At 58.0% G+C, this 24,971-nt stretch overlaps 2 protein-coding genes across 2 annotated transcripts; both read left to right on the top strand.

Annotated features, from left to right (window-relative positions):
• Positions 1 to 2,785: 2,785 nt before the first annotated feature.
• On the top strand, positions 2,786 to 15,035 carry VOLCADRAFT_89945 (uncharacterized protein; the record flags this gene model as incomplete). Its single annotated transcript, XM_002949520.1, has 20 exons — positions 2,786 to 2,868; positions 4,422 to 4,467; positions 4,731 to 4,953; positions 5,369 to 5,550; positions 5,792 to 5,983; positions 6,777 to 6,907; positions 7,361 to 7,554; positions 8,102 to 8,311; positions 8,892 to 9,016; positions 9,609 to 9,773; positions 10,031 to 10,189; positions 10,535 to 10,687; positions 11,198 to 11,323; positions 11,855 to 11,975; positions 12,534 to 12,661; positions 12,979 to 13,106; positions 13,366 to 13,568; positions 13,871 to 14,016; positions 14,178 to 14,354; positions 14,886 to 15,035. The coding sequence occupies 20 exons, from the start codon at positions 2,786 to 2,788 to the stop codon at positions 15,033 to 15,035; spliced, it is 3,042 nt and encodes a 1,013-aa protein (XP_002949566.1).
• Positions 15,036 to 16,984: 1,949 nt separating this feature from the next.
• On the top strand, positions 16,985 to 24,224 carry VOLCADRAFT_89944 (uncharacterized protein; the record flags this gene model as incomplete). The annotated part of the gene is made up of 8 exons (XM_002949519.1): positions 16,985 to 17,107; positions 17,277 to 17,508; positions 17,951 to 18,601; positions 18,973 to 21,300; positions 21,511 to 21,677; positions 22,148 to 22,210; positions 22,603 to 22,856; positions 23,096 to 24,224. 8 exons carry the CDS (start codon positions 16,985 to 16,987, stop codon positions 24,222 to 24,224), a joined length of 4,947 nt encoding a protein of 1,648 aa, XP_002949565.1.
• Between the last annotated feature and the right edge of the window lie 747 nt (positions 24,225 to 24,971).

Genomic DNA, 24,971 nt, shown 5'->3' with positions numbered 1-24,971 from the left:
ACGCATGGAGAAGGAAAAAATGAATCCTAGGCGCCGGCCGTCAGTAAGGAGTGGGTGATCAGCAAGGAGAGGAGATTAAAGGAGGGGCCGAGCAGGGCGGCGCCCTGAGACCCCGGCAGAGCTCTCTGAAATGGGTACTGGCTGAGCGATAGAACTTATCTGCATGCATGTCCTGCTCGTTGTGGTGTGTGGCTCGGTGACCCGTGGGACGGTGGGGTCCACGTTGAGAAGTCCGATCCGATCCCCCATTGAGATCGTTCCGAGCTGTGCATAATGGTGATCCCCCGGGGGCGTTGAAGCCCAGGTTGCTGTGTTGTAATGTGAGATAGGCGGTTGTCAGTTGGCCGTTGCGATGGTTGTTGTTGTGAGGGTCGTGAGGGAACATCTTTCCGACCACCCAATAAAGCAAAGCGAGCAGGAATTCTTTTTTTTGGGAGAAGGAGTTGATGCATTATTATTGACAACTGGGGATGGATGGCTGTAGTAGAAATGGATGTGAAAGCTGTGGTGGTGGCTTTCGTGGAGGGTTTTGGGTCTGAAGGCTTTTCACTGGCTAGTGTAGGCATTGCTACTACTGCTAATAATTACGACTTTGTGATTTGCGTTCGATTGTGGGTTCCTTTGCGACCAGCACCCATCTTGGAGGTGGTCAGGTTAGGCGTCAGAGCGTCGGCCTGGGGCTGTGGTGGGGGGTGTGATGGGGGTGGTAGTGGTAATAAGCGGTTTCATCGTTGTATTGCCGTTGTCCATCATTGTGTTGAGGGGGTGCCCACACTCGGTTGGCATGCAGGCAGGCGGCCGTACTTAGCCCCCCCCCGCCTTGCTTTCGTCAACATCGCCAACCATACCGCCGCAGCCGTGTATTCCCTCAACCTCAGTCTTTTTCATAGCGCACATCCACGCAGAGACACACACGCTCTTTGTTTCTGGCCCTTTCTCGCATCCTCTCGCTTTCGTTTCGCTCGCGCGCTGGAACTGCTTTCTCTTCCATATTCTCACAAAAGGTCATCAGATGTACGTGCGTGATGTACTGCCTCTTAAACTGCATGTACGCACGGCGAAAAGACAAAGACCACGAAGACGATGAAGACTGTGGCGGTGGTTTGCGGCAAATCACGAAAATATGAAGCCCTAGACAGCATCGCCAAGCATCCAAACACGTGCCTTCTCTTTACACACAAGCTTGAAAGCTTATGTGTGCGTGCGTGTCTGTGTGTGTGTGTGCGTGTGCACGAAGAACCCTATGTGCGCGTGTAAATGGATGCGCGTGCTTGAAGTACTGCGCATATGGGCGGTGAGACTGGCGGGAAACGTTTGCGGAGCTGTTCGTTACTCAGCTGTCACGCGATGATAGTTAGCTACGTGCGGGTTCAACAATGTTTGCATGTGAATTGGACGTCTGGCTCCAACCGCAACCCTGCAGTGCAAAAAACCTTTTATGTTTCCATTTCCTTCTTCCTGAAATACGGAGTGGAGGGAAAGGAAGGATTGCTTTTGAGTTTTGCGAGCCGCCCTGCTTGTTTTCCTCTTTCTCACTGCTGCATCAAATACCTAGGGGGTGGTTAATGTACTAGCGACTGCCTGACTTCTCCCCTAGCCCAAGCCCCCGCCTTCAGGGTAACGGTTTGCCCTGTTTGTAGAACTGAGCTCAGTTCTAAAAGCACGACGTACACGTCCATGCGTGTATGTAGGGGGAAGGGTTGAGCATGTTGTGTGTCTGTATTTAATTGCTGTTTGTGTGGAATCATTTGGTTTAGGCAGTTCATTGCGTGTTGGGTGTTTGTGTGCGCGGCTGTGTATCATAACCCCCCGTCGCTTGTGTCAAAATGAACGAACGGCATGCGTATGTATGTGTGCGTATGTGCCAGTGTGTGCGTGTATGCGTATGTGCGTTGTACCTTGTACGTCTCTCATTTCACAATTCTTGTGCATCCATGTGGGAAATCCCTTCGGAAAGCACTGTGACAATTGCTGAGTGGGATTGGACGCTGTTGCGCATTCACCTGCGCGTATGCACGCAGGTTTTGCTGTTGATACACAGCGACTGCCCAGAGAAGGAGAGCCCCACCGCCACATGCACGTGCGTGTGCGCGCAGCGCGCGTGTGCGTGTTTGTCTGCGTGTTTGTGTTTTCTGTTTTGTGTGGCTTTGCGCCTGCCTGTTGGCTGTGCACCTTTTTGTATGTGCCGTGAGATGCGGTTGCATTCCCCTCTTTCTGTGTGAGGAAACCATCCCATATGCCCACGCCGATGCTCAAACTGAAAAGGCAAGCCGCCTTGTGTCGTCTCTTTTTTGTAAAGCATGCGCATATCAGCAATTGTTACTGTTCGCGTCGGCAGCTATGCTCGCGTATGTGTGTGTGTTGTAGCAAGACGAGTTTGTGGCTTTTTGCGTTTGGGCCTTTTGCTGGGAGCGCGTGTTGTGCGTGGCCGTATGCTTCTTGCAAGTGTTTGAACGGCAAGAGCAGGACAAAGGGAACACCTCCATGCGTGCTTGAACCGGAGTCGCCCAGTGTGCGACTGTGTCGAGTTGGCATAACGAATAATAATAATAATAATAATAATAATATACCTTCAGCGGGTATGAGAGCGCCTGATAAGGCAGGTGTAACAGCGTTTCGGTTTGCAGTACGGGCGGGACGAGAAAGCTATAGGGGCCAGCTGTCGGAGCGCTGCATCAACAACACAGTATATATGGCTCATTTTCTCTCTTATTGCTTGCAAGGCGCACGGCTGGCTTGGTTTTGGATGCAGCAGGAACAGCAGCGGGGGGAAATATACGAGAATATGACGACGGCGAAGTGCCTGCTGCAGGGACGGAGAGAATATGTTTCTGGGGTTGGGTTGGAGCTCCGGGAGGTTGGGCCCAAGTGAGGCGAACGGTGGCAGTGTGATTATTCTCCTCCTCCCCAGAAGTGGGGCCCCTGCGACCTGTGAGGATGAGGACGAGGAGGTTAGAGCGGTGCGAACGGTCATCGGGGTGGCTTTGCGGCGGCGGTGGCGGCGGAGCTCTCTCCAGGGACGCAGGGAGGCATCTTGGTGCTGAGGCGCCAATGGTGGATGGCGTGAAGCAGTTGGTGGGTGGCTGCTGGGTGTGGGATGCGGTGTTCGGTGGTGGTGTGGATGGTGGTGGTGGCTTTGGCTTTTAAACGAACTATTTTCCCTATTGGTTTTATTTCAAAACCCGTATGGGGTTTGGGGCCGTACGTGTGCCCGCATTGGGAAATTATACGAATAAAGCTGTAACTTGCTGTGGAGTTTTGGGGTTCTTATTGTTATGTCGCAATTGGAATAAAGTACGACGCAACATGGACCGCTCTCCTTTGAAAACGGAGCGAAGCACAGCTGACGTATTAACCTGTATCTTTCTGACTGTGTTTTTATGCCCTGCATGGCGATGTACGGCATGTGGTGTTCCCGCGCCGGGCTTCCTTCGACTGGGTTCTGTTTGCGAAGAGGGGGCGTACGTGTGGGCGAGCGGGCGTCGGGATCAACAGCTGGAGTAAGAAGGCAGGGAGTAAAATGGGGGAATAATAAAAATGAGCGTTTTTATGGGTTTTACTTTGCGGTCATGTGTGAGGTAGCGCGACGGCAGCTGAGCTAGCGCTAAGGCCTACAACATGGCAAATAACGGAAATGGCGCTGGCTGATGTTTTAGTTTCCTGAGTAAGGAATGTGAGATTTACTGTGGCCTCAATCCAGCTCAATCCTTCCGTGCAGAAAGGAACCCAGGTTCAGGTGTTTGACAGGCCCACGCTATTCCCATCATAAACGGCATGTAAAATTTGGTGCAAAGATGTGTCTCAAGGGCGTCGGTGTGAAAATTTTTCATAAATACAATGCCTCCAGCTGCCGGTCACTTGCACGTTCATGGAGTACAGCTGCATCTGTGCCATTGTACCTTAACAGCTAATAAAGCTGTCGAAAGGAGCGAAAACGTGGCATTGGTATTACGCCTAGCGGCAGAGGGAGACAGGAACGAGGAAATAGGGCAGTTTGCCATCTACGGCAACGAGAACGGTTAAGGTTGGTTAGGAGCGCGGGACCCGCTGACCACTCTGCTGTGTGTAGATCAACAACTTTGCCAAAGTAGAACACAATAACGCCGCTACTTGAAAGTTGTAGCTCTATTTGCGTTATTGTTAGAGGCATGTCCTCTCAACCGTGCAGTTCTCATGACTACAAACTGGACCCTATTCGCATGCATAAGTAATTAATTATGGATGTTTTGAAAGCTTACATTATTTAGATCGTACCATGAGGAGGGCAGTAAAGGTCCTTGCCATAGCGACAGCGATCGCATACCTGTGTTGTGCGCCGCTCCTTAGCTCGGCCGCAGATCAATCATCGTAAGAGTAATTTCTGGAGTTTGCAGAAGACTACATCCCAACACTGAAAAACTGCGACCCTCTGTTGTGCGCAGCGAGGCCGCAACGCCAAAGCGAAGGGGCCTGAATCTCTTCCATGCCGTAAGTTTCATACAGATACTTGTGTAGGCTTGCCGCGTGCGAGATTGGATAAACATCCTTGTATTGCGTGTTGGTCAGGGCGACGATTCATTGTCGTGGGACAACTTGGAGCTTACGCGCGTGCGTAACCTGGCTGAAAAATCACTCACCAGCGCGGAGGTGCGAATTATGGGATCTATGCAGTTCTGGGAGCTGCCGTATGATCACATTGCAACCGCCTGCGTCCCAGCTTGAGCTGACCATCAGCGCTATACGCCTCACAGGAGTTTCTTGGATCCGCTAATCTAGCGGAATACCTGGGCTTGTTTCCTGTGGACTCCTTACACCTGCCTATACCCCTAAACGTCGTGCTTGTGGGGTTCCACGGGGACGGTAACGCGGGCGTAAACATCACAACATGGGAGCTCAACGACTGGTTCTCACACCTCGATCACGTGCTGCCACACACCCGGATAGACCGCTCGGAGCTCACCTGCGAGGAAGACGGTGCGTGGAGCGGCCCTGTGAAATTCGGGTTCGGGTCAGGGCCCAGCCTCTGGCCGCCGCAGCGGCCGCACTCCCACGCTGCCGCCACCGCACCGGAACCGCATTGGGGGGAATAGGCGTCCATTCCACCAAAGGCCGATGGGCCATTCAGATGACCGCCATGGGACTGCGGACAACAGGACTTTGAAAAATGGTGATCTAGGTAACCGAACAAGCCTTACGGCGCCATTATTCCCGGCCTGGATACCCCTTGCATGCAAAAGAGCAGCACCGGTATCAACACCAGCAGCAAATCGCCACCTTGGGCCTGGCCCTCCTCTAAATACACGTGGCCGCCTCAGTCAACTTCTCGGACCATTACTATGCTACATGCTTGATGTGGGTTTTTCCATGTGGGTTTTCCCATCAAAAACAGGTCAGTGCGCCGGCCTGGTGCACGGCCGCTTCCACCCGACCCCCATGCCGTCCTATGTGCACCTCAACTTCACATGCAATGTGGTGCTCATTAAGCGGACGGACGTCGTGGACACGTTTGAACGAGCCATTTCGGTGTTCAGCCGCCCCGTGGATCCCGCAGTGACAACGGGCATGCAGCAGGTGTGCTGTTCGTGTTCGTGATCGTAGCCGGTTGCGGAAGAAAGTTTTTTTCATTAAACCAAATCACTAATCAAGGATCACAATCGCTTATAAAGTGTGACAAGTATTTCGCAAATTAAGGATTTCCCCTTAAGGATTTCGATTGTATTAATCGAGTAGTAGTTTTGAACGTCCATCGTTCAAACGTCCACCACGTTCAAACGTCCACCAGCACCTCTTGCCGTCCCGTTGTATGGACTAGGTGGATGCGCACAAGATGGAGGTCCTCGTTGACCATTTTGTGACCGCGTTGGGCCTAGAAAACTCGTACAGCCTTGTCGTGCTCAACCCCAACTGGCACGCGGACGAGCCGGTGTACGGCTACCGACTGGGCATCAGCAGCCAGGAAATGCAGGCGGTCAAGGGCAACAACGACAGGCTGCGGCGCACCATGGTGCGTGGCTGGTAGCGGGTGTATGGATATGGGTACAGTTGGATGGATGTGGGTAGAAGGGGCTGTCGGAGTGGTCGACTAGGTGGGTGAGCGGTAATGGACGGGTGTGCGCGCGTGAATGGAGACCCGGATCTGGGAGCTCTCATTATCCCACGGAATGAGTGGACGGGGATGGAGGTGAGAAAGAGGGGAGCAAGTAGCAGCGTCCAAATCCACCCCTGAAGTGGCAGGTTTGCCGTGAGCGGTTGTGTTCCCTCTGTTCGTCGCGTCTTGCAGCGCTCACTGCTTGCCTCACTGCAGGCCGTCACGAAAAGCGAGCGTGTGCGCTGGGGGTAGGGGTAGGGGGGAAGGGTGGCTGGGTGGGTGGATTACGGGGGGGCTGAGCAACGAGCAACCATGAATGAAGTCCGACATGAAACATACATGTATCCTCAGAATGTACAGAAAAGCATGCAGGGCATTACTGGGATTACTGGGCTTTAATTCAGATGCGGAAATCCGGCCCAGGCAGTGGACACCGGAGTATGCAATTACTGGGGAATAGGTGCGGGGTGATGGGGCGGGGTAATGGGGCGGGGTGACCAGCTCAATCTCCCCTCCCGCCCTTTCGCCGCCCCGTCCTCTCCCCTGTGTATGCTTATCATGTGTTGTCCCTCTTGAGAATTGGGTTGGACGGGCTTTCTTCTCTTTACCGCACCATCACCACATTCCACCGTACCCTGTTTCTGCTGTTGATCCCTTTGCTTTCTGCCTGTGTGGTTCCCCTCCCAATGTGCCGCACTGCATTGCGCAGGCGGCCCACACTACGGCGGAACCCGCGCTGCCCTCTCGCTTCCGTGGCGGCTGGGGCGGCCACCATTACTCCTGGCCGCACGGTCGCGTGGTGGCTCCCAAGTTTTCTGAGGTGGACAGCACCGCGGAGAGGTGCGAGGCTGGGGCGTGTTTGTGTTTGTGTGCGAGGCTGGGGTGTGTGTGTGGTGTGGTGGGACTGACTGAGTGCGTAGTTGATTGAATGGAGCTGGTTCAATAAGAGATGAAAGACCCAGTAATTGGGGACAGGGTTTTGGGGCGGTGTGTGTGTCTGTGTTTGCACGGCTTTGACAAAGCTCGCTCACCATCCCTTCTCCAAAAACTTTTAGCCCTTTCTAAGGCCCTTGGCCATGTCTTGCTATGCTTTGATTCCTGCCTCTTTCTCATCCCCCATCTTAAGACTTTCATCAACCTTGGGGCAGTTCAACGCTTTGCAACTCTTGCTGCACAGATTTTCATGTAGGAGGCATTCCACCTCCTCCTCACCCCTCGCCCCACCTCCTCCTCACCCCTCGCCCCACCTCCTCCTCACCCCTCGCCCCACCTCCTCTTCTTCCTCCCGCGCAGCGAGCGCTGGGTGTCCGTGGTGGGCTCCTACCTGGGCGAGGAGGAGCATCTGAGGCGACGGCTGTTGGAGGCGGCGGGGGGGGAGCGCGGTGCTGGCGCGTTTGTGCACGTGGCCAGGCTGCTGAACAGGCCGGGCAGCACCATGGGGGCATTGCTGCGGAAGGAGCTGGTGGAGTCCTGGGCGGACGCGGCAGGTGAGGCTTCTTTCGGCGGTGAAAAGGGAGGTTTAAGAGCTGGGGTAGGAATTGTATGGTGATGCAAAATTTCGGAAGGAGACAGTTGCGGATATCACGAGCAAACCAATTGCCGGAGCTGGGTTGGACGCGGGAGCGCTTGGAAGTGGGGAGAATTCGGACAGAGGGTGGGTTTGGGTGTTTGTGTGGGGGAGAGAGAGGTAGGAGGGGGATTACGTGAGCGCGTTAAAGCTGGATGGGAAAATCTGGGGGAACCGGGGAGGCCAACCCATCGCAGCGCGTGTCGTGTCGTGTCGTGTCATGTGTGTTTCGTGGTCGCATTATCGTACGTCGTGTTACGGGAAAGGGGCGGCTTTCCGCTTACCCTCTACATTTTGAGACCGAGCTTTCCTTTTTCCTCTTCCCCTCCTTTTCCCTCTTCCCTCTTTTCCCCCGGCCCGACCTCCTCCAGCCCTTTGCTTCTTGCATCTTGTACATCCACCTTTTCCCAAACCCGAATGTCCCCCATCCCGTCCCCTACCCACCCCGGCTCCACTCCCCTCGCCAGAGGCCCTGCACAGCTCCTTCCACAGCGCCCACCCCGCGGAGGACTGCCTGGTGAACACCTGGGTGGGCTCCAGCGGCCGCTGGGTGCTGCTGGACCTCACAGCGGGCGGCAAGGACTGGGGACCCGCACTGGGCGGTGACGGGGTGGTGCACCACCAGACGCTGCCGCGGGTGCATGAGCTGTTTGGCGGCGTCAAGCGGCTCAAGAACCGTGAGTACCTGGTTGGGTGGGTGGCAGGGAAGGGGGATGGGAGATGGCTAGATAAGTGGGATAGGGGGAAGTTATGCCATGTTTGGAATTAGGGCAGGTGGAGAAGGAAGGGTGAAGGCGAGGGTAGTGGCGCTAGTGGGGGAGGGTCGGTTAGGGTCCTCCGGGGCGAGTGGCGGCCTTTGGGTTGGTGTCTCTCCTCCTCCTTCCCTGAGAGGAGGTGCAAGAGGGAGGAAAGGAAAGGCGGGGTAAGGGAACCACGTCTGTGTGACAGATAAAAGAAATCGATTCCCGACGTAGGAGGCTAGAAGGGTGGAGAGGAGGAGATGGCCGAACGGTATCAGAGCTAGCAGCTAACAGAACTCCGCCCCGACATCCATTCATCCATCCGCAAATGCATTGCGTTCACACACCCATAGCTCGATACTGCGGCTCCCTCTTTTTCCATAAGTCTTCCGTTCCCTACCCTTTGCTCGTTCTCCTTTCAGCTTGCACAGCTAACCACTCTTTGGTGGTTCGTCTTTCCCCTACCCTTTGCTTCTTGCATTTGCAACTCCTAACCCCGACCTCCTGCCCCTTCCAGAGGTTCGTGAGGACGCCCGCATCCACGGCACCGCGGAGCAGATGGTTTCGGACTCGCTGTCCCAGGCCAAGTCTGCCCGACTGCCCTCCGTAGCCAACCGCCACCACCACGCCTTCCTGCTCAAAGTGAGTGGCGGTTGTCTGTGTCAGGGTGTGGGGTGGCGGTACCACACCGGAGCGGGAAAGGCATAGAGAGAGCGCCAGCATAGCTTATTTATAACATGGCAATGTGCCTTTCCCCTCTTTCGTCTCCCACCTTCCTCCTGTCCTCCTGGGTCACTGCCCGTGGCCCCGGTCCCCAGTCCGAGCCCGTGCGGGGGGGATGCCACGGTGCACCGTGTTTCTCGCCCGCGTGTGATGGCAGAATTCCATTTGCCCCATGCGATGAGGGAATACCACACACTCCAAGCATTGCACCGGAATCCTGAGGCCGCTGAGCCACTGCTCCCTCTCCCTCTCCCTCACACCCTGCGTTGGACTCTTAATGGTTGCTGGTGCTTTTGTAACGTCATACGGCGAATGACTCTGTTTTTCTTGCACCACCATCAACATCATCATCATCAGCAGCAGCAGCAGCACCATCAGCATATGATTCCCGTGCTAACCACGGATGTCCTCTTGCTTGTAATTCCCACCCCTAACTTCCTCTCCCATCCACCCACTACTCCTACCTACCTACCCGCGCCCCCGTCTACCGACCCTAACCCCAACCGCACAGCGTCAGGCCGCCCGGCGTCAGGCCATGGAGCCCGGCTCCAAGCCGGTGGACCCCGCTGCCGAGGAGGAGGAGGAGCGCATGTGGCGGGCCCAGCACCAGATGGTGCTGCTGCAGGCAGAGCTGGACCTGCTGGAGGAGTGGGCCATGAGGTATTGCTACAACAACGTGAGTCTGGACTGGGGTCTTATTACCAGAGGAACTTTTACTACAAAGCTTGTTGTGTGATCAATTCTGCTTTGAGTTAGTGGGGTATTTGGGGGGAAGGAGGGTCGTGGATGATAACGTTGTGGGACGGATGGAGCTGAATGGAGCTGAGAACGTGAGCGCTCCAGCGCGGAAGAGTAGTTGTGTAAATACGCGGATGTTACAATTACTACTATTGTTGTTGTTACACTGTGCTTTATTGTCCGCATCGCATACAGGCGAACCCCCCGCTGGTGTGCGGGACCTGGAAGGAGGAGGCGCTGGAGCTGCGTGCGGGGCTGTCCAAGCTGCAGGCGTCCACCAGCGCTGCGGCGGTGTATGAGCTCTTCCGGGAGCACCGCTGGGACATATTTGGGGCCGAACAGGACCTGGGCGAGGTGAGGTGGGGGCGAGGTAGGGGCAGAAGGAAACGGTGTCGAGAAGAGGGAGACGGGTGAAATGGGATGGAGTGAGGGGAATTTTGGCGGCGCAGGTGCCGCTGGCGGCGGCGGTTGAAAGCATGGGAAAACGTGGTGAGGAGGGATTTGTACGACCCAGCGAAGCTCTGGAGATTGCGCCTACTCCCCGCCAGCGCCCCTTTACTTGCATGCATGCATCCTTGCTGTGTTCTTCGTCCTATCCCGCACCACACACCGCACAACACACCAACTCTCACTTCCCTCCACGCAATTGGAAACGCACGCACACGCACACGCACGCGCGCAAACACGCATCTTGTACAGCTTCACCCAGAGCTGTGGGACGAGGAGGAAATCTCCAAGGACATGTTGCTGTCGGAGCTGGCGGGGGCGCTGTCCCGGGCCATACGCCACGTCATTGCGCCGCCAACCGTCAGCTGGCACGGCAGGCGGGTGGCGCTGCTGCCGGAGGAGACGGTGGGCAGCAGCAGCGACGAGTGGCGGCCTCGGCACATGACTGCGCCGCCTTTTGCACACCATGTAAGGGGACGCAACGGGGTGGGGTGGGCTGGTGGGGGTGAGTGGAGGGATAGGAAGGGGCGGATGAGAACGGCGGAAGGGGGGGAGAGCAGCGCCGGTGGCGGCTTGAGCACGGGATCTGTCCTGCCACGTTGCGGAAGGAGGTGGAAACGGGGTTGCACAGCTGCTAGATGGCGTGTGTGAGTGTGTGTGGGCGCAGGACCAGCACCAGCTCTCCGGCGGCATACAGGCTTTAATTACCCTCTCCACCCGTCCTCCTTATACCTCCTTCCATTCTGCTCGTTTGCGTGCGTGCGTGCGTGGCCGCTCTGCGGGTCCCATGAGCCCCTTCCCTTCCCACCGGACACGTGGACGTGTCGGCAGTTGGCCCGCTGCGTCTCGCATGTGATAATGTTCTCCCCGCTACCCTGCTCCCACGCCGCTCCCATCCCACCCCGCCTCGCACAGGTCAACTTCCACATCGTGGTGCTGTCCGACAACAGCCGCTTCTTGCAGACCTCCAACCCCCACACCGCAGCATTTGACGTGGATGGATTCAAGGTGGCCGTGGATGACCTGCGCCTGCCAAACCAGGTGACAGGGTGTGGGGCGGGTGGAGTGTGGGGGCTAGGAAAAGGCAGGCAAAACCCGAAATTGTTCCGAACGCGAGGAGCGGGTAAACAACGTGATGATTACGATAACAATATGGTGATGATGATGATGATGATGATGATGATGATGCAACGTGTACAACTAAACTGCCGACGTCCTTGTCTCAACCGGCAAAAGGAGGGAGAGAGGCCGAGGAGGGCTTGCGCGGAATGGTGTAATAGTACTGATGCCACAGTACGACATGCTTATGTCAGCATGATGCAGTGACCGCTTTAAGAAGTGCCGTGTTATATAATTCCCTGTCCCGCTACTCTCCGTTACTTCCCCCGGTTACCCGCACGTTCCCGTTCCTTTATTGACTCTATCTCACCCCTTCCCCCGTTCCCTCTTCCCCTTCACTCGTTCGTGGTTCGTCTTTCCCCCCTTCCCCCCTCACTGTACGCGCATGTAACACGTTTTCCCCCCCAAAACACACTAACACATACACGCACACGCTGACACACACGCATACAGGTGTTCCAGTTTTTCGTCAGCCGGGTGAACCTGTTGGACGAGCCTGCCCTGGCAGCGGGTATGGCGGCAGCCATGCGTACCACGCTGCACGACATACCTTCCTCCGAGGACTTTTTCGAGGGTGAGCTGCAGCAGCTTCGGCGGCAATGCTGATAATTTGGCGATGACGATGCTGGTGGTTAATTATGATTGTGATTGTGATTATGGTCATGATGAGGATGAGCAAAGGAGCACATTACTTGGAGGAAGGGAATGGCAAAGGTAGCTGCACGGGTGTTACGACATGTGGATGACAGCGTCTATCGGCTGGCTGCCCGGCCCCGACCTGTACCGCGGGCCTTCTCTGCATTTTGCCATTCTCACAGCACCTCCACTTCTCCCACACCTCCGCTTCCTGGTGTACCCACCTCGGCGCGGATTTCGCTGTTGTCTAGCGCCTCTTCTGCTCTCGCGAACACGACCGCTGAACCCGTCTTTTCCCACCCGGACCTCCCCCAACCCCCCGCCGCATCCTCTTGTTCGTGTGTCTCCGCCTTAAACCTCTTCCCTGTTACCATGTCTACCCTTCCGCCTCCTTTCTCCCGGCATCCCGCCGCGGGGCCCCACTTCCTCCCCTCTTGCCCACCTGCTGCCTGCCATCGCCTTTTCATCATCCCCGTCCTCGACCTCGGCCTCCCAGCTGAGATGGAGCGTGTGTTCGTGGACAGCCGGGAGCTGGCCGCCACCCTGCGCCGGCACTTCCCGCCCACCAAGCAGCAACTGCACCGGCAGCAGGCGGAGAGCAGCACACGGAAGATCAGCCTCACGGTGAATGAGTGGGTGCTAGTGAATTGCCCGGGAGGGGGCCGGGGTCGGGGCTAGGTTAGCGAGGCAGATGCGGGCCGGGGCAAGTAGCCAAGACGGCAGCGCCGGGCTGGGTTGGAACCAGCGATACGCACTACGGTGAATCGGGACGTCGAGTTCCACCAGACGTGACTTTCTTCGCTCTGGCTGGGCAGGTGCCATGTCGCAAGACTGGAGAACCGTACTCTTGTGTTTAAAACACATGGTACTTTTTGTCGTCCATTCCCCCATTCCACCCCAACCCCGCTTACGCACTTCCCCACACGCCCCAACCCCCGCAGGCCCAGACTCGCGACGTGCCCGTGTACGTCTTGCAGCTGGAGCGCGACGCTGCCGTATTGCTGGACGAGCATTACAACGCCCGAGCTCTCGAGGACATGATCCTGGTGGTTTCCAACAGCGCGCGGAGGTGAGGTGTTCAGCGATATTTTGCACCCCTGTGAATGAGGAAATCCCACCCACATGTTAATCCCCAAGCGTACTCCCTCCTTTTTATTATTTTTGTTTCTGCACATACGATTTTCCCTTCTTTCCTTCCTCCTCTTCTGCGGCTTTTCCCCTTAGCTCCTCCTTCCTCTTCATTCCCCTCTCCTCCGTGACTTGTTTTTTCCTTTTCTAACCCCCTCCTCTCTCCGCTCCCCTCCCCTTTCCTGCCTTGTCCTCGCCAGGGATGAGCACCCCACGGGTATGATGTGCGGCGGCATGCTGGTGGCCCGACCCATCTCCGCCCTGAAGGAGGCCCTGGCAGCCACCCTGCTGCACCTGGGCGGGGTGCTGCCACCACACCTGGGCTATAACCCTCGTAGCCACACCGTCACCCATGACTGGCTGTGGTCCGTGGGGGGCCACCCTCTGTCTTTTACGTCGACAGGTGAGAATGGGAAGTCTGAAAATTCTATATTTGATTCCGAAGCTGTGTATAATTTTCTAAATTCTGAAGCTGGATCTGATTCTTTGGGTCCTGAAGCTGAAACTTCTCAAATAGACACTGGCTCGACGCTGTTTGCAATTTGGTGCCCTAATCAGGTTGATGATATCGTGTCATTTTGTAAGTAGCTTACTGTGTGTGTTCATGAAGGGAGCCGCGAGAGGAGGAGCCGCGAACTGTAACCTTGTTTGTAATCGTCGACGCGCGGCCCCGCACTCGTCCCCACCGGACTTCTTTCTGTGCAGGTCAGCAGTACACGGTGATGCAGCGGGACGCGCTCGCCCGGTCCTACCTGCTTGACGCACTGGACACGAGCGTAGATGCGGTGAATGCGGCCATCGTACAGCTTGCGAAAGCCAAGCCGTCGACCAAGCTGTTCAAACATGTAAAGGTGCGTGCGTGCCGGCGCGCGCGCGCGTGTGTGTGTATGTATGCGTGCATAAACATGAAAAGGAGAGCTGGGTCGAGGATAAAATTTGTAGCGTGCGTCTGTGTTTTTGTAACGTAAAGCTGCCAGCTGGGTAACGACAATTTCCCCCAACCCCCGCGCAGGAGCATCATGCCGGTGTACGGAGCCTGCTTCGTGCGTACGGCGATGTGGTGTCAACCTGGCGCTCCGCCGCCGCGGTGGCGTACATGCTGGATTTCACCACTGCCCTCGAGTACCTCCGTACTCTGGAGAGCCAGGTGCATACGGTGGCCGAGCACGCCTATGCAGTGGCGCACATGGTGCGTGTGGAACTGCTCCGTTGTCGAGGGGAAAGATTCGGAGGGAAAGGGGGTTGGAAGGGCAGGGCACAGGAAAAGAGAAGAGGCAAAGAAGGCTTGCGCCTTGGACGTGACCGATGGGAGGAGGACAAATAAGCTGGAAATATTGGGTATTGGAAAGGGATACCGGTACTGCAGATCCGATGCATGTGATCCATTACGAAGGTACAACGGATTGGGTAGGGAGGGATGGAGGGTTAGCTGCGCCCCATGACTGATGACTGATGGCCAAGAACGCGCTGCTGCTCTGCATTGCTCTGCCTGGCTAGCTGTGCGGGGTGGTGACCACGTTTTTCCACGTACGAGGCGAGGCAGAGCTCTCCGAGTCTGCAATCCCACCATTCCTCCTCTTTTTCGCGGGCTTCTCTTTCCACAGCTCCGGTATGCATTTAAATGATTGCACACAACAGTAACGCTGCCGCTGTGTTCCTGCTGCTAAATCTTCTGTTGTTGCTAACCCTGTTGCGGTTGTTTCTGTTGTATGCCCTGCAGGCGGATCCGGTGCATTGTTCTGAGCAGGTGGTGGATTCGGTGGGGCTGCTGGTGCCGGTGACCTATCTGGGCAGTGCGGTGCTGGCGGTGCTGTCACTGCTCTGGGCGGTCCTCCCTCGGCTCACTTTCCGCAAGGCCAAGGCCAGCTGAAGTCAATGAGGGAGACTGTGACTTATGCGACGCCAGTGTGGCGTCCTCACGTCTGGCGCATGTGCAAAGGCTAAATGCTCCTTTAGGCCATGTGGCGGGCTGGGAGGAGGATTTTCGAAGAGGAGGCGCTGTGGCGGGCGTCGCGTCCTGTTAGTACGGTCCAGTTGGGCGTGCTTTAGTCTGGAGTAGGGTTGTATTGTACAGCCCTGGGCATTGGGCAGGGGGTTTAAGAGGTGGGACTGAGTTGGGGTCAAATGCAAGGTAGGTCGGTGGGGGCTATGGGGCGTGGGAGGAAGAGGGGAGGCTGCATGCGTATGCGTACATGTGGATACACATGGGTATGTGTGCGTGCATGCGTGCACAAACGCCTTTTTGTGGATGGCCTCTGGGCCCCTGCCGCCTTTCCCTGGTCCGCTTTGGCTTTGATCGATGCTGTGGTGCGTTTTTGCGGGGTATATCCCTGTCCAGCACCTCTTCTTCGCTCTTTTTTCTTTTATTATACTGAAAGGCTCGGACCGCGTGAGTTCGTAATAAGTTCGTGATAAAGTCTCCGGCAACTGGGTTGCTAGCTTGGACAGCTGACAAAGTAGAAGGTGAGGATGCTTGCTTTGGCTAGGCACCTTCTGGCATGGCACGGATATGCTAGTTGGCTGGCTGGGTGGCTGGTTCGCTGGCTTTAAATGGTGGTGTGGCGAATGTAAAAAAAGACGTCTCCATTGTTTGCTACGAGGCCAAGTGGAGGGCCCACCCCGACCCCACGCAGAAGCTCAGAACAGGCGACGAAAGGAGCAGCAACTGGGCACGCATATAGAGCTCTTACGTGCTTGACCAGGGAATGGCTGCAGCAGAAGAAAAGCTTTGGACGGGAAAGAAAGTAGAACGGGATGGCATGGCCGAGGCAGCCCTGGCGACGCTTGGACGGCATCAAGGGAGAAATTTTTTTGCGGTACTTGAAGTTGTTTCCGTTGATAAGTAACTACTTCCAACTACCCGATTTGAAAGGGAGGCTCGGCGCTCATGTTGCCTCTTTGCGCAATGTCGGCGTGGCAGGTTGTGGGGAAAGGGCTCGCATGCACTAGATGTACGCGTGGGTAACATGGATGCTGCTTTTAGGCCGGAATGAGAACATGAAGCGCTCTTTCATATACATTAGACAGAAGTTACCTTGAGCAGAGGACCGATAATGCCCAATTCGGCGGGCGCTTCCACCGGATAGGAGCGTGACTACAGGATAGACGAGATGGCCCCGATAGCATTTGCCCAAATTCTTATACGGAATATAAGGAGGCGTTTTAACTGCTATGAAAAAAAGGTTGCCATAGCGTGGAAGAGTCAACAGGTTCACATGTTTAATTGTTGTCAAGGTTGCAACGCCTGAGCCCTCAGCTACGCAGCAGTGAACATACGTATAGATGTATGGACTTAAGAATTTACCTGGAAATACTCGAGAGAGCACACAGGGCCGAGACTTGGGCGAGACTTGACGAGGGCTTAGCTGACGACATGTTGTCGTACGATATGACTGAGGGAGACCTGTAAGGAGCGCTTGAAGTCATGCGCATATAGGACGTCTTGGCATATGGTGTAGAACGCTGCACGCAGACGTCCTTGTGATGCCCTGAAACGGTTACTTTCCTCCGATAGGCTATGTTGCCTTTCCCGTCTTTCGGCTTAATTTTAAGGCTGAGGTCCATAGGGATGGAAAATTAGATGGCTGCGCACTCCCGCCAGCATGCAGCTGCCAAATAGGAGGGCGCCCTGAGGACAGCCCGCACTCAAAGAAACGCATAGACAGAAAGCAGCAAGGCATTTAGCTCATTGGCGCAGTTCTTTTTCAGCTCATCTCCTCAGCCGCAAAAGCTGTTCCGTTGGTCAGGGCAGGGAGGAGGCCCAAAGAGGGCCATTGCCATAACTCATACCTACGCCTAAAGTCTCAAACCCCGAAGAGCATGTCTGCGAGTGGATTTCTGGTCCTGGACTCAGGCAGCGCCTCTTCGTCTATAGTCGCGAACAGCGACGAGGAGGCTGATGCTGCCGGGAGCCCTTTTGTTGTCCTGCACAGCGCAGCCCAGGTTGGGTGCAGTTTGTGAAACCTTAAGGGTGGGAACCGATAATCCTTCGCTTAACTCTAGCCATGGAGCCCAGGAAGCTCGAATGTTGAGAAGCATGGTTGGCTTTACCTGAGACGTCACCTCTTGCTAGACCTGCAAGCATGACAAAGTCCTGGCCACCTTCGCACAGGTCGATCACCATGGGCGCTCCCTTCCTACGGCTATCCGCGTTGGTGGCGTCAGCCCCGTCGACTGGCCATCCAGCCTTGACGACACCACGACACACGCTCTGCAGCCAGTGGACACCACGGCGGTGTTCTTTGACCCTGACTCCCAGCGCGCCGACTCAATCCTCCAGGGGGCCGGCTTATGGCCGCTAGGGAACGTCGGTGGCGGCACCACAGCGACCCAACTCCTGCCAGGTACGGCAAGCAGATCTCATTTTAAATCCCTGTCTGGGAACAGCTCTATCAGCAGTGAGCCTTCTGCCTTCGTCCGGGACAGATCCGGAATGGAATGCCGGAATCATCTAGCGCACACACCTGGGCTTCAGTTTCGACCGGTGAGGGTCCTTCACTCGATGTTGGCCCCCAGCCGTAGTGCCTATCTGCACAACATTCTTCACCGCCTCTGGAGGGCTCTTGAATTTGTGTTATTTGTGACCTTTGGTGTTGGCGAGGGGCACAGTATCGAGTGGGCGTTCCCAGGCTAAGCTTGTGAGGTCGCGTAGTCAGGGCGGATGCGGAGGCGAGGCTAGGGGGGCCAGGGGGAGAAAAAAGCCAACGCATGTATCCGAGGGCACCATGACTTCTGTGACGCTTCCCCGTGTGCCGGCCGGGCACATGATGACGCCGCCTGGAGCAGGTATTGCAAACAGTCCGGCAGCTAGCTCTTCATCGCCAGCGCTCGTGACGCGCTCGGTCGTACCAGTCAGGTGGTCACGAGGCCCCGGGACGAGCTCAGGCGGCGGCGCCAACTCCTCAGCCGACGGCTGGGGTCACGTTACAGCGGCGGCGGCAGCGACGGACGCCGGAGACCCGCTGCCATCGCCGCCGCTGCGAATAGGGCAAGAGGCTGCGGGTGGCGGCCCTGGCGCCGCAGCTACCGCCGCGCCGTCAGCTTCCAGCCCTGCTCATGGTGCTGGCAGTAGCACTCGCGCTAGCACGAATGTTGATGCCGCAGTATCAGCCCTTACGATGAGCAGGAGCCGGAGCGGCGCCTGCCAGGGCGGCTTCGCGGGCAGCGGCCAGCAGAAGCAGCAGGAGCAGCTGGAGCAGCAGAAGCAGCAGGAGCAGCTTGAAGAGGTCAATCTTCGGAAGGGGCAGGAGGAGAAGGAAGGGGAGGCGCTGTCTGGTGACAGCGCCGAGGGAGACGGAAGTGATGACGGCGGTGCGATAGGGTTACTTGGCGGTCTGGATGAAGACACTCTGCGTTCCATTCCGCCGGCTCTAATGCAGATGCTGCTGCAGTTGGAGGAGGAGCGAGACGAGCTGGCGGGGAGGCTGCTGGAGTCCGGTAGGCAGGGATGGATGGATGGATGGACTCTTCCTCGTCCAGAACCGGCAGGGTTGATGGTAGTGGAGGTCGTGCTAGGTCCGCTTTTCCTGAAGTTTCCTAGCTTAGTCAGACATTGGAAAAAGAGAAACAATTACTAGCAGAGGAAAGCTCGAAAACATCTGCGCAGTCATTTTCTCTTTCGGAATCTGGTACGGTCTCCGCTGTACGGCACGGTACGAGCTTTCCTCCGTGTTTGTTTGCTTCCAAGTGCTCCTCCTGTCCCATCTATCGTAAATTGTCGGCCAGCCTCGTTTTGGGTCATCATGTCTCTATTTCTCTCTCTTTTCCTTCTTATTCTGACTTCCTCCTCCCACCTCAACCACCACCAGATGCGGAGCTCTCGGCGCTCCGAGCTAGCTACCAGCAGCTCTCTCAATCACACGCCAGCAGCCAGACCTGGCTCAACCAGCTGCTGACGCAGCAGCTGGAGATCCATGAGCGCCGCCAGCAGCAGCTGCGCCGCCGTCGCGCCGCCCAGCAGCTGGCGGCGCCAGTTGCGCCTGTGGATGTGGAGGACGTGACGGGGGAGGTCGAGGTGGAGGAGGTCACCGGGGAAGTAGAGCTGGATAGGGAGGATAGGGAAGAGGTCCCGCTGGCTGCGGCCGGGTCGCGATTGCGGGGAGGAGCTGGTGGGGTGCTGGCGGCCCCAGCAGCGGCAGCAGCAGGGCCGGTGTCAGGGGCTGACCTGGCGCTGCTAGGGTGTGGAAGTGGTGGGGAGGTGGGGGGCGGGGTCCAGGAAGCTGCGCGGGAGCAGCAGGTCGCGTCAACGTTAGCGTTACTGCCGTCGCAGCGGTTGCTGCCAGCGGCCGCGGCGGTAGAGGCTGAGACCGAGGCCGGGTTTGCTCAAGCGGAACGAAGTGGCAGTGGTGTCGAGCGGGAACAAGTTGTATCCCAGCACTGTAATGAGGCTTTGTTTTTACGTTCGGAGAGCAATGGCGTGGGCGCATCAGGTGTTGCTGGCAGCGGTGCTAGTGGTGCTGCTGCTAAGCGCTCCGCTGCGTCGGCTGTAGCGTCAGCCTCTGGTAGCAGCAGTGGCAGCGGTTCCGATGACGAGACCGCGAATGTACGCGGCGGGGAAGCGCATAGAGACGGCAGTGGCACCGTCGCTAACGACGGCGGCGGCTGCATCGACGCTGGTTCCTCAATTGCGGTAGCTGTGGACGCTCCGGCGACGGCGGCGGCAGCCCAAGTCGAGTTGCAGCCGCCAGCCAGGTTGGCGGTGCAGGTCCAAACGGTGATGCAGGACGGGCCGGCAGCGGCTGCACAGGTGGCCGACGATGGCCCCATGGGTTGGTCTATCGTGTCGGCACTGGACGAGGACAGGGAAGAGAGGGAAATGGGCGGCCAGAAAGAGGAGGAGGAGGATGAGCAGGAGTGCTCGCAGGAGGAAGCCACGCCTTTCATGGCCACGGGGGAGGTGGAAACCGGTGGACTGCGGAGGCGGCGACAGCCGCAACAAAAACAGCAAGAGCAGCAGCAGACGACGACGACGACGACGACGGAGGAGGAGGAGCAAGTGCAGCAGCAAGTTCAAGATGGACAGCGTCACCGCAATGAGGATGCGACGACTCCACGTCGGCCGCCTGGCAGGCCTGGCAAACGCGCCGCAGCAGAGGTCGGTGTCGGCGGTTGGGGCTTTCTGGCGGATGTTCGGTTCCCAGGGCTTTCCGCGCCGCTGCCGTTCCCAGCCCTGGCCGTGGCTCTCATGACTTTATCGGTGCTCCTGTTGCTGCTCACGACGGGCGGTATACTGCTAAAGAGGGCGACAGCATCAGCACCGCCCCCATCGCGAGGCATCGTCGCGGGTCACCCCGCCCCAGAAATCCCTCCCCCTCAAATCCCTGCCCCTCGGGCCCCACCTTTATCGGAACCGCCAGCACGGTCCCGCAAAGCGCCGCGGGCAGGACCGGTGGGGGCTGCCGCTGCCGCTACGCCCACAGCTAATGCCGCTGCCGCCGCCGCGGTTACAGTGGCGATGGCGGCCGCAGGCGTTGAAGTTCTTCCTGGACAGTCCCTGTGCCTGCTGGGCGCTGCTGCATCTGCGAGAGTAGGGCCAGCAGTCAATCCACCTGTCCCTGAGCTGTGCACCGTCTCCTTCGATTACGCGGAGTGCAGGCATATTGATCAAGATGGAGGGGGTTCGACCGGCTCGGGCTTGGGAGCAGCAGCAGCGGCGGCTGCGGCGACAGCGACTGTGATGTCCGCGGCAACGGCGGCGGTGACTGTTTCTCTAGGCAGTGGGCCAGCGCCGCAGCGAGGCGAAGTTATTGTAATGGCGGCGGGGGAGGGCCGACGAGCTGAGAGGGGTGCGGAAGCAGGTAATGGGGCCGGCATCGCCATTGGTGCGACCTCAACCGCCCCTACTGCCTCCTCGAGAGCTGGTGACACAGCCTGCATGGGAGGCGCCACCGCTGCAGCCACTGCCGCGGCTGCTGCATGGGTTGCCCCGCCGCCGCCGCCGTCAAGCGCCGCCTTCGTGGCTGTGACGGGTGCTCAGGAGGCGCCACCGCACCAGCCTGCTTGCGCTAAGCTACAGCGACTGGGCGAGGCCTTTTGCTTCCACGGAGGGAAGAAACCTAGCTTGGGTACGGTTTCGGAGCATGGCAACAGCAAGACGGGCCAGGACCGCCAATGTCGTAGCAAGGCAAAAGAAGAGCGTCGCGGAGGTCGCAGCGGCGGCAGCTTTTGCGGCAATGGAAGCAGCAGCAGCAGCGGCGGCGGCGGCAGAAACAGCCCGGAGGCCGCATGCCAGGCGTTTGCGGTGGCGCTGGAGGCGGCGCCTGGCGCGGTTCAGCCCGTTGCCGCTGCGGTGCGAAGCGCGATGCGGGGTTTGGAGGACCGCTGGTGGCTTCTGGTGCATGACGTAGAGAGCATGGCCACGACAGCGACGGGGCACGGCCGCAGCGACGGACGGCAGCAGCGGGGTGACGGTGACCGCGGCCGCGGAGGCAGCCGCAGCCGTGGCGCCGCTCACCCCCTGGAGGCTGATCACCAGGACGAGGATCAGGCACTTGAGCACGGCATCGCTTCTCAGGTTCGTTTGGATGCTGTTGGGAAAGCACGCCTGCGGTTGACATGTCAATGCAGCGGAGATCAGTGTAATGGCTGCGAAGGGCAGACAAAGACACAGGGCAGGGGGGGGGAGGGGTTCGGCTCGGAGGTCTTCAGTGAGTGTCGAGACCGTCGGTTGTCGACCACTCGCGGCCCCTTTTAAGCCGTTGTTCCGATAGCGGTCCGTCGGCAGTTCTCTTGTCCGCTAATCACCCGTCCTGATGCGCGCTATTATTGCCACTATCACTGCTGCTGCAGCTGTCAGTATTGCGGTTGCTGCGCTTGCGCTTGCGCTTGCTACTGTCGCTGTTGCTTTCTACTGCTGTTCTTTCTTTTACTTGCAGCTGTTGCTATTTACTACCACTAATGCTTTGCACTGCTGCTACTGCCGCCACCGTGGTGCTGCAGGTGGTTGCGGCCTGGGTTACCTCCCATTGGCTGCCCGACCTGCAGCCCCTGGTGACGGGGGTGGCGGAGGATGAGGAGCTCCCGGAGGCCCTGGGGGCGGCACACAAGGTGGGTCGGGGGAAGGTCGAGGAACGTGGGGGAATGAGGGGTGAAGAAAACATGGGTTCAGGGTTTAGAATCCGCAGCAGCGCGGACCTGGGCGTGGGGTGGGGTGGGGTGGGGTGGTGCCCGCGACAGAACGCCCTATTAGGTGTTGCGCAGTGGACAGTGGGAGGGCGCACGAGCCCATGCAATGCTAATATGGATTGTAGGAAAGGGGGTTATATTGATGGCTATACTGCGGAGCTGGTAGCTTCCCCTGGACGGATGGATAAACGAATGAACGAACGCTGTCAACTGAATATGCCGTTTCAAGGCCCCTTGCGAGGCCCCTTTCCAGCCGTGCGCCAGTCAGGAGCTCAAGATATACTCTTGCCTCCGATGGATGCGTCCCCCTGCAGGCCATAACTCTGGCGTCTCGTCTTTGCGCAGACACAGGCTTGGCCAACCTGACGGCACAGCTGCAGCAGCGACTCGCCGGGGCGCTGGCGGAGGCGGCCGACGTCACCACTATTCACCTAGGCGTGTCGTACAGCGGCGGCGCCGCCGCCGTGGAGGCGGCGCTGGCGAACGCGAGCAGTTGCCTTTCCTGGCAGGCACAGCGCGCGGAAGAGGAGGCGAGTACAGCGGCTTGCAGACGGCGGTGCAGCCCCAGGTGAGTCTGTGGGTAGGTGGACTGATGCATCTCTTGCCCTAGCCCAAAGGGAAGCAAAAGCCAGCAAATATACAGGGTTGGTATGCTTGGTACTGGGAAGGGTCAAGAGCGCGCTGCGTGCTCGTATTTGCGGTATAGGGAGTGCTCTAGCCAAAACCGACACAGCCGCCGCCACCGGGCACCGGCGGACTCTTATGTATTACCCATGTGTTAACAAAACCGGCTGTCTGCTGCTACAGGGCACGCCTCCTGGCCGCGCTCCGCGGCATGGGCGTCCCTGTATCCTTCTTGGAGCGCCAGCCAGATTGGTTGGACCTGGATTTGGATTCTATCCTGGATTTGAACCTGGATTTAGATTTAGATGCATGGCTCCGCTCGGCAAAGAAGCCGGTAATGGATTGGCTCGCCGCCGCTGCGGCGGCAGCCGCCGACGGAGGTCACGGCGCCGCGTGGGAGTCTGCATGGCAGGCGGCACGCGACGGCTCCGCCACGGCGGCGGCCATGGGCGCGCGTGTGGCGCGCGCGGCTGCGGACGCCGCCAAGGCGGCGGCTGCCGCCGCCACGGAAGCTGCTTCGGAAGCGGTGCGCAGGGGGCTCGGAGGAGGCGAGTTGGGCAACGGCCATTGGGCCGACCTGACACGTGCAGGCCAGCAGGTGGGAGCTGAGGTGCGAAGGATGGCGGCGGCGGTAGCGGGGGCAGCGGCGGAGAGGGCGGCGCGGGGCTCCAAGGCCTGGACGGGGATGGGTGCAGCCCACTCAGCGTCGTCGTCATCGTCCTCATCGTCGTCGTCTTCCCACAGTTCGACTTTGGAGAACATGATGGCATTGCTGAGACAGGCTTACAAGCAGCAATGGAAAGTGATGGGTTGCGGCTGCGGCAGCGGCGGGGTTGCAACTGCTTCCGCGAAGAGCAGCACGACTTTCAGCAAGCCATGCGTCCGCGGCTTTGAGGCGCTGTTGCAGGCCGCAAGACAGGCTGCGACAGCGGCCGACAGCGTCTCATACGGAGACTGTTATGACAGTAATGAGGACGACGACCCATGGGTCAGTGGCCAGCGCCAGCAGCAGCGGCGGCGGCAGCGGCACGACGGCAACTGCCAGCGCCAGTCGAGGGAAGGCGACATGTGCGACAGCAAGCGCGACGGCGGAAGAAATGGGCGCAAGACTGGCGCTGGGGGCAGCCGCTGCCGTCGCAGCGAGGAAGATCGGGTGCTGGCGGCAGTGCCGGCAGTTGTACGGCGCTTCCGCGACGATGTTAATGAGTTGGCGGCCGCCGTGTCAGCGGTACGTGATCGATGTGAGGGGACGGCGGGAGGCGTCATGACCTACCTGGAGCAGCAGCAGCTGCAGCTGCAGCGTCGGCATTGACACCACTAGGGCTGCAACGGCTGGCGCATACAGAGACGTTGTACATGTTGATAGGTTCCGCGGCGGCTGAGTCTGGATGTGGCTGGTTCACTGGGCCTGCATATAGGCTCTCTGCCGACAATGGGTTGTGGTGTATATCGGTTGGTTAGTTGTGCTGCTGACTAGTAGTGCTCCTGGTGATGCTGCTGTTGTTGGTTGGTATCGGTGCTGGTGTCAACGGAAGGCTGTGGTGCATGTTCCCTGTGCCCCGCGTAGGCTGGCAGACCACCTTGGTATGCTGGACCTGGGTGACTGGAGGGAGTGTCGGGTTTTGTGTGGATGGAAATTGTACACTATAGCGCGGCTCGGCGATGATGGCAGCGATAAGACATTTTTGGTTACGAGGTTTGCAGTGATGGCGTTGGTGGTGTGGGCATGAAGTGGTTGGTGGCAGTTGCGGTAAGAGTGATATTGATGGTGATGGTGATGATGGTGATGATGTAGTTGCTCGACGTGATTATTGCAGGCACTTCTGCAGCATTAAAAGGGGGCGTCAACGCAGCAGGCTGTGCGCTAAGGGCGGTAGTGCATTGCGAGGAAGGGCTGGAAGAAGGGTTGGAGGGATGGAATGGGGACACGGAGAGCTCCCGAAGTGGCTACTACAGCAACGTGTCTTGTACGTTAATGTACAAGGCCGTACCTAACACTCGCATGGCCGGTTCCTTACGTTTTCTGGGTTTGGGTTTTTCCTTGCGCCCGTGTCCTGCA

The sequence above is a fragment of the Volvox carteri genome (assembly GCF_000143455.1).
Source record: "Volvox carteri f. nagariensis unplaced genomic scaffold VOLCAscaffold_14, whole genome shotgun sequence".
NCBI lineage: Eukaryota > Viridiplantae > Chlorophyta > Chlorophyceae > Chlamydomonadales > Volvocaceae > Volvox > Volvox carteri.
Note: the sequence above shows the minus strand (reverse complement) of the source record. Positions and strands in the feature narration are given on the sequence as shown.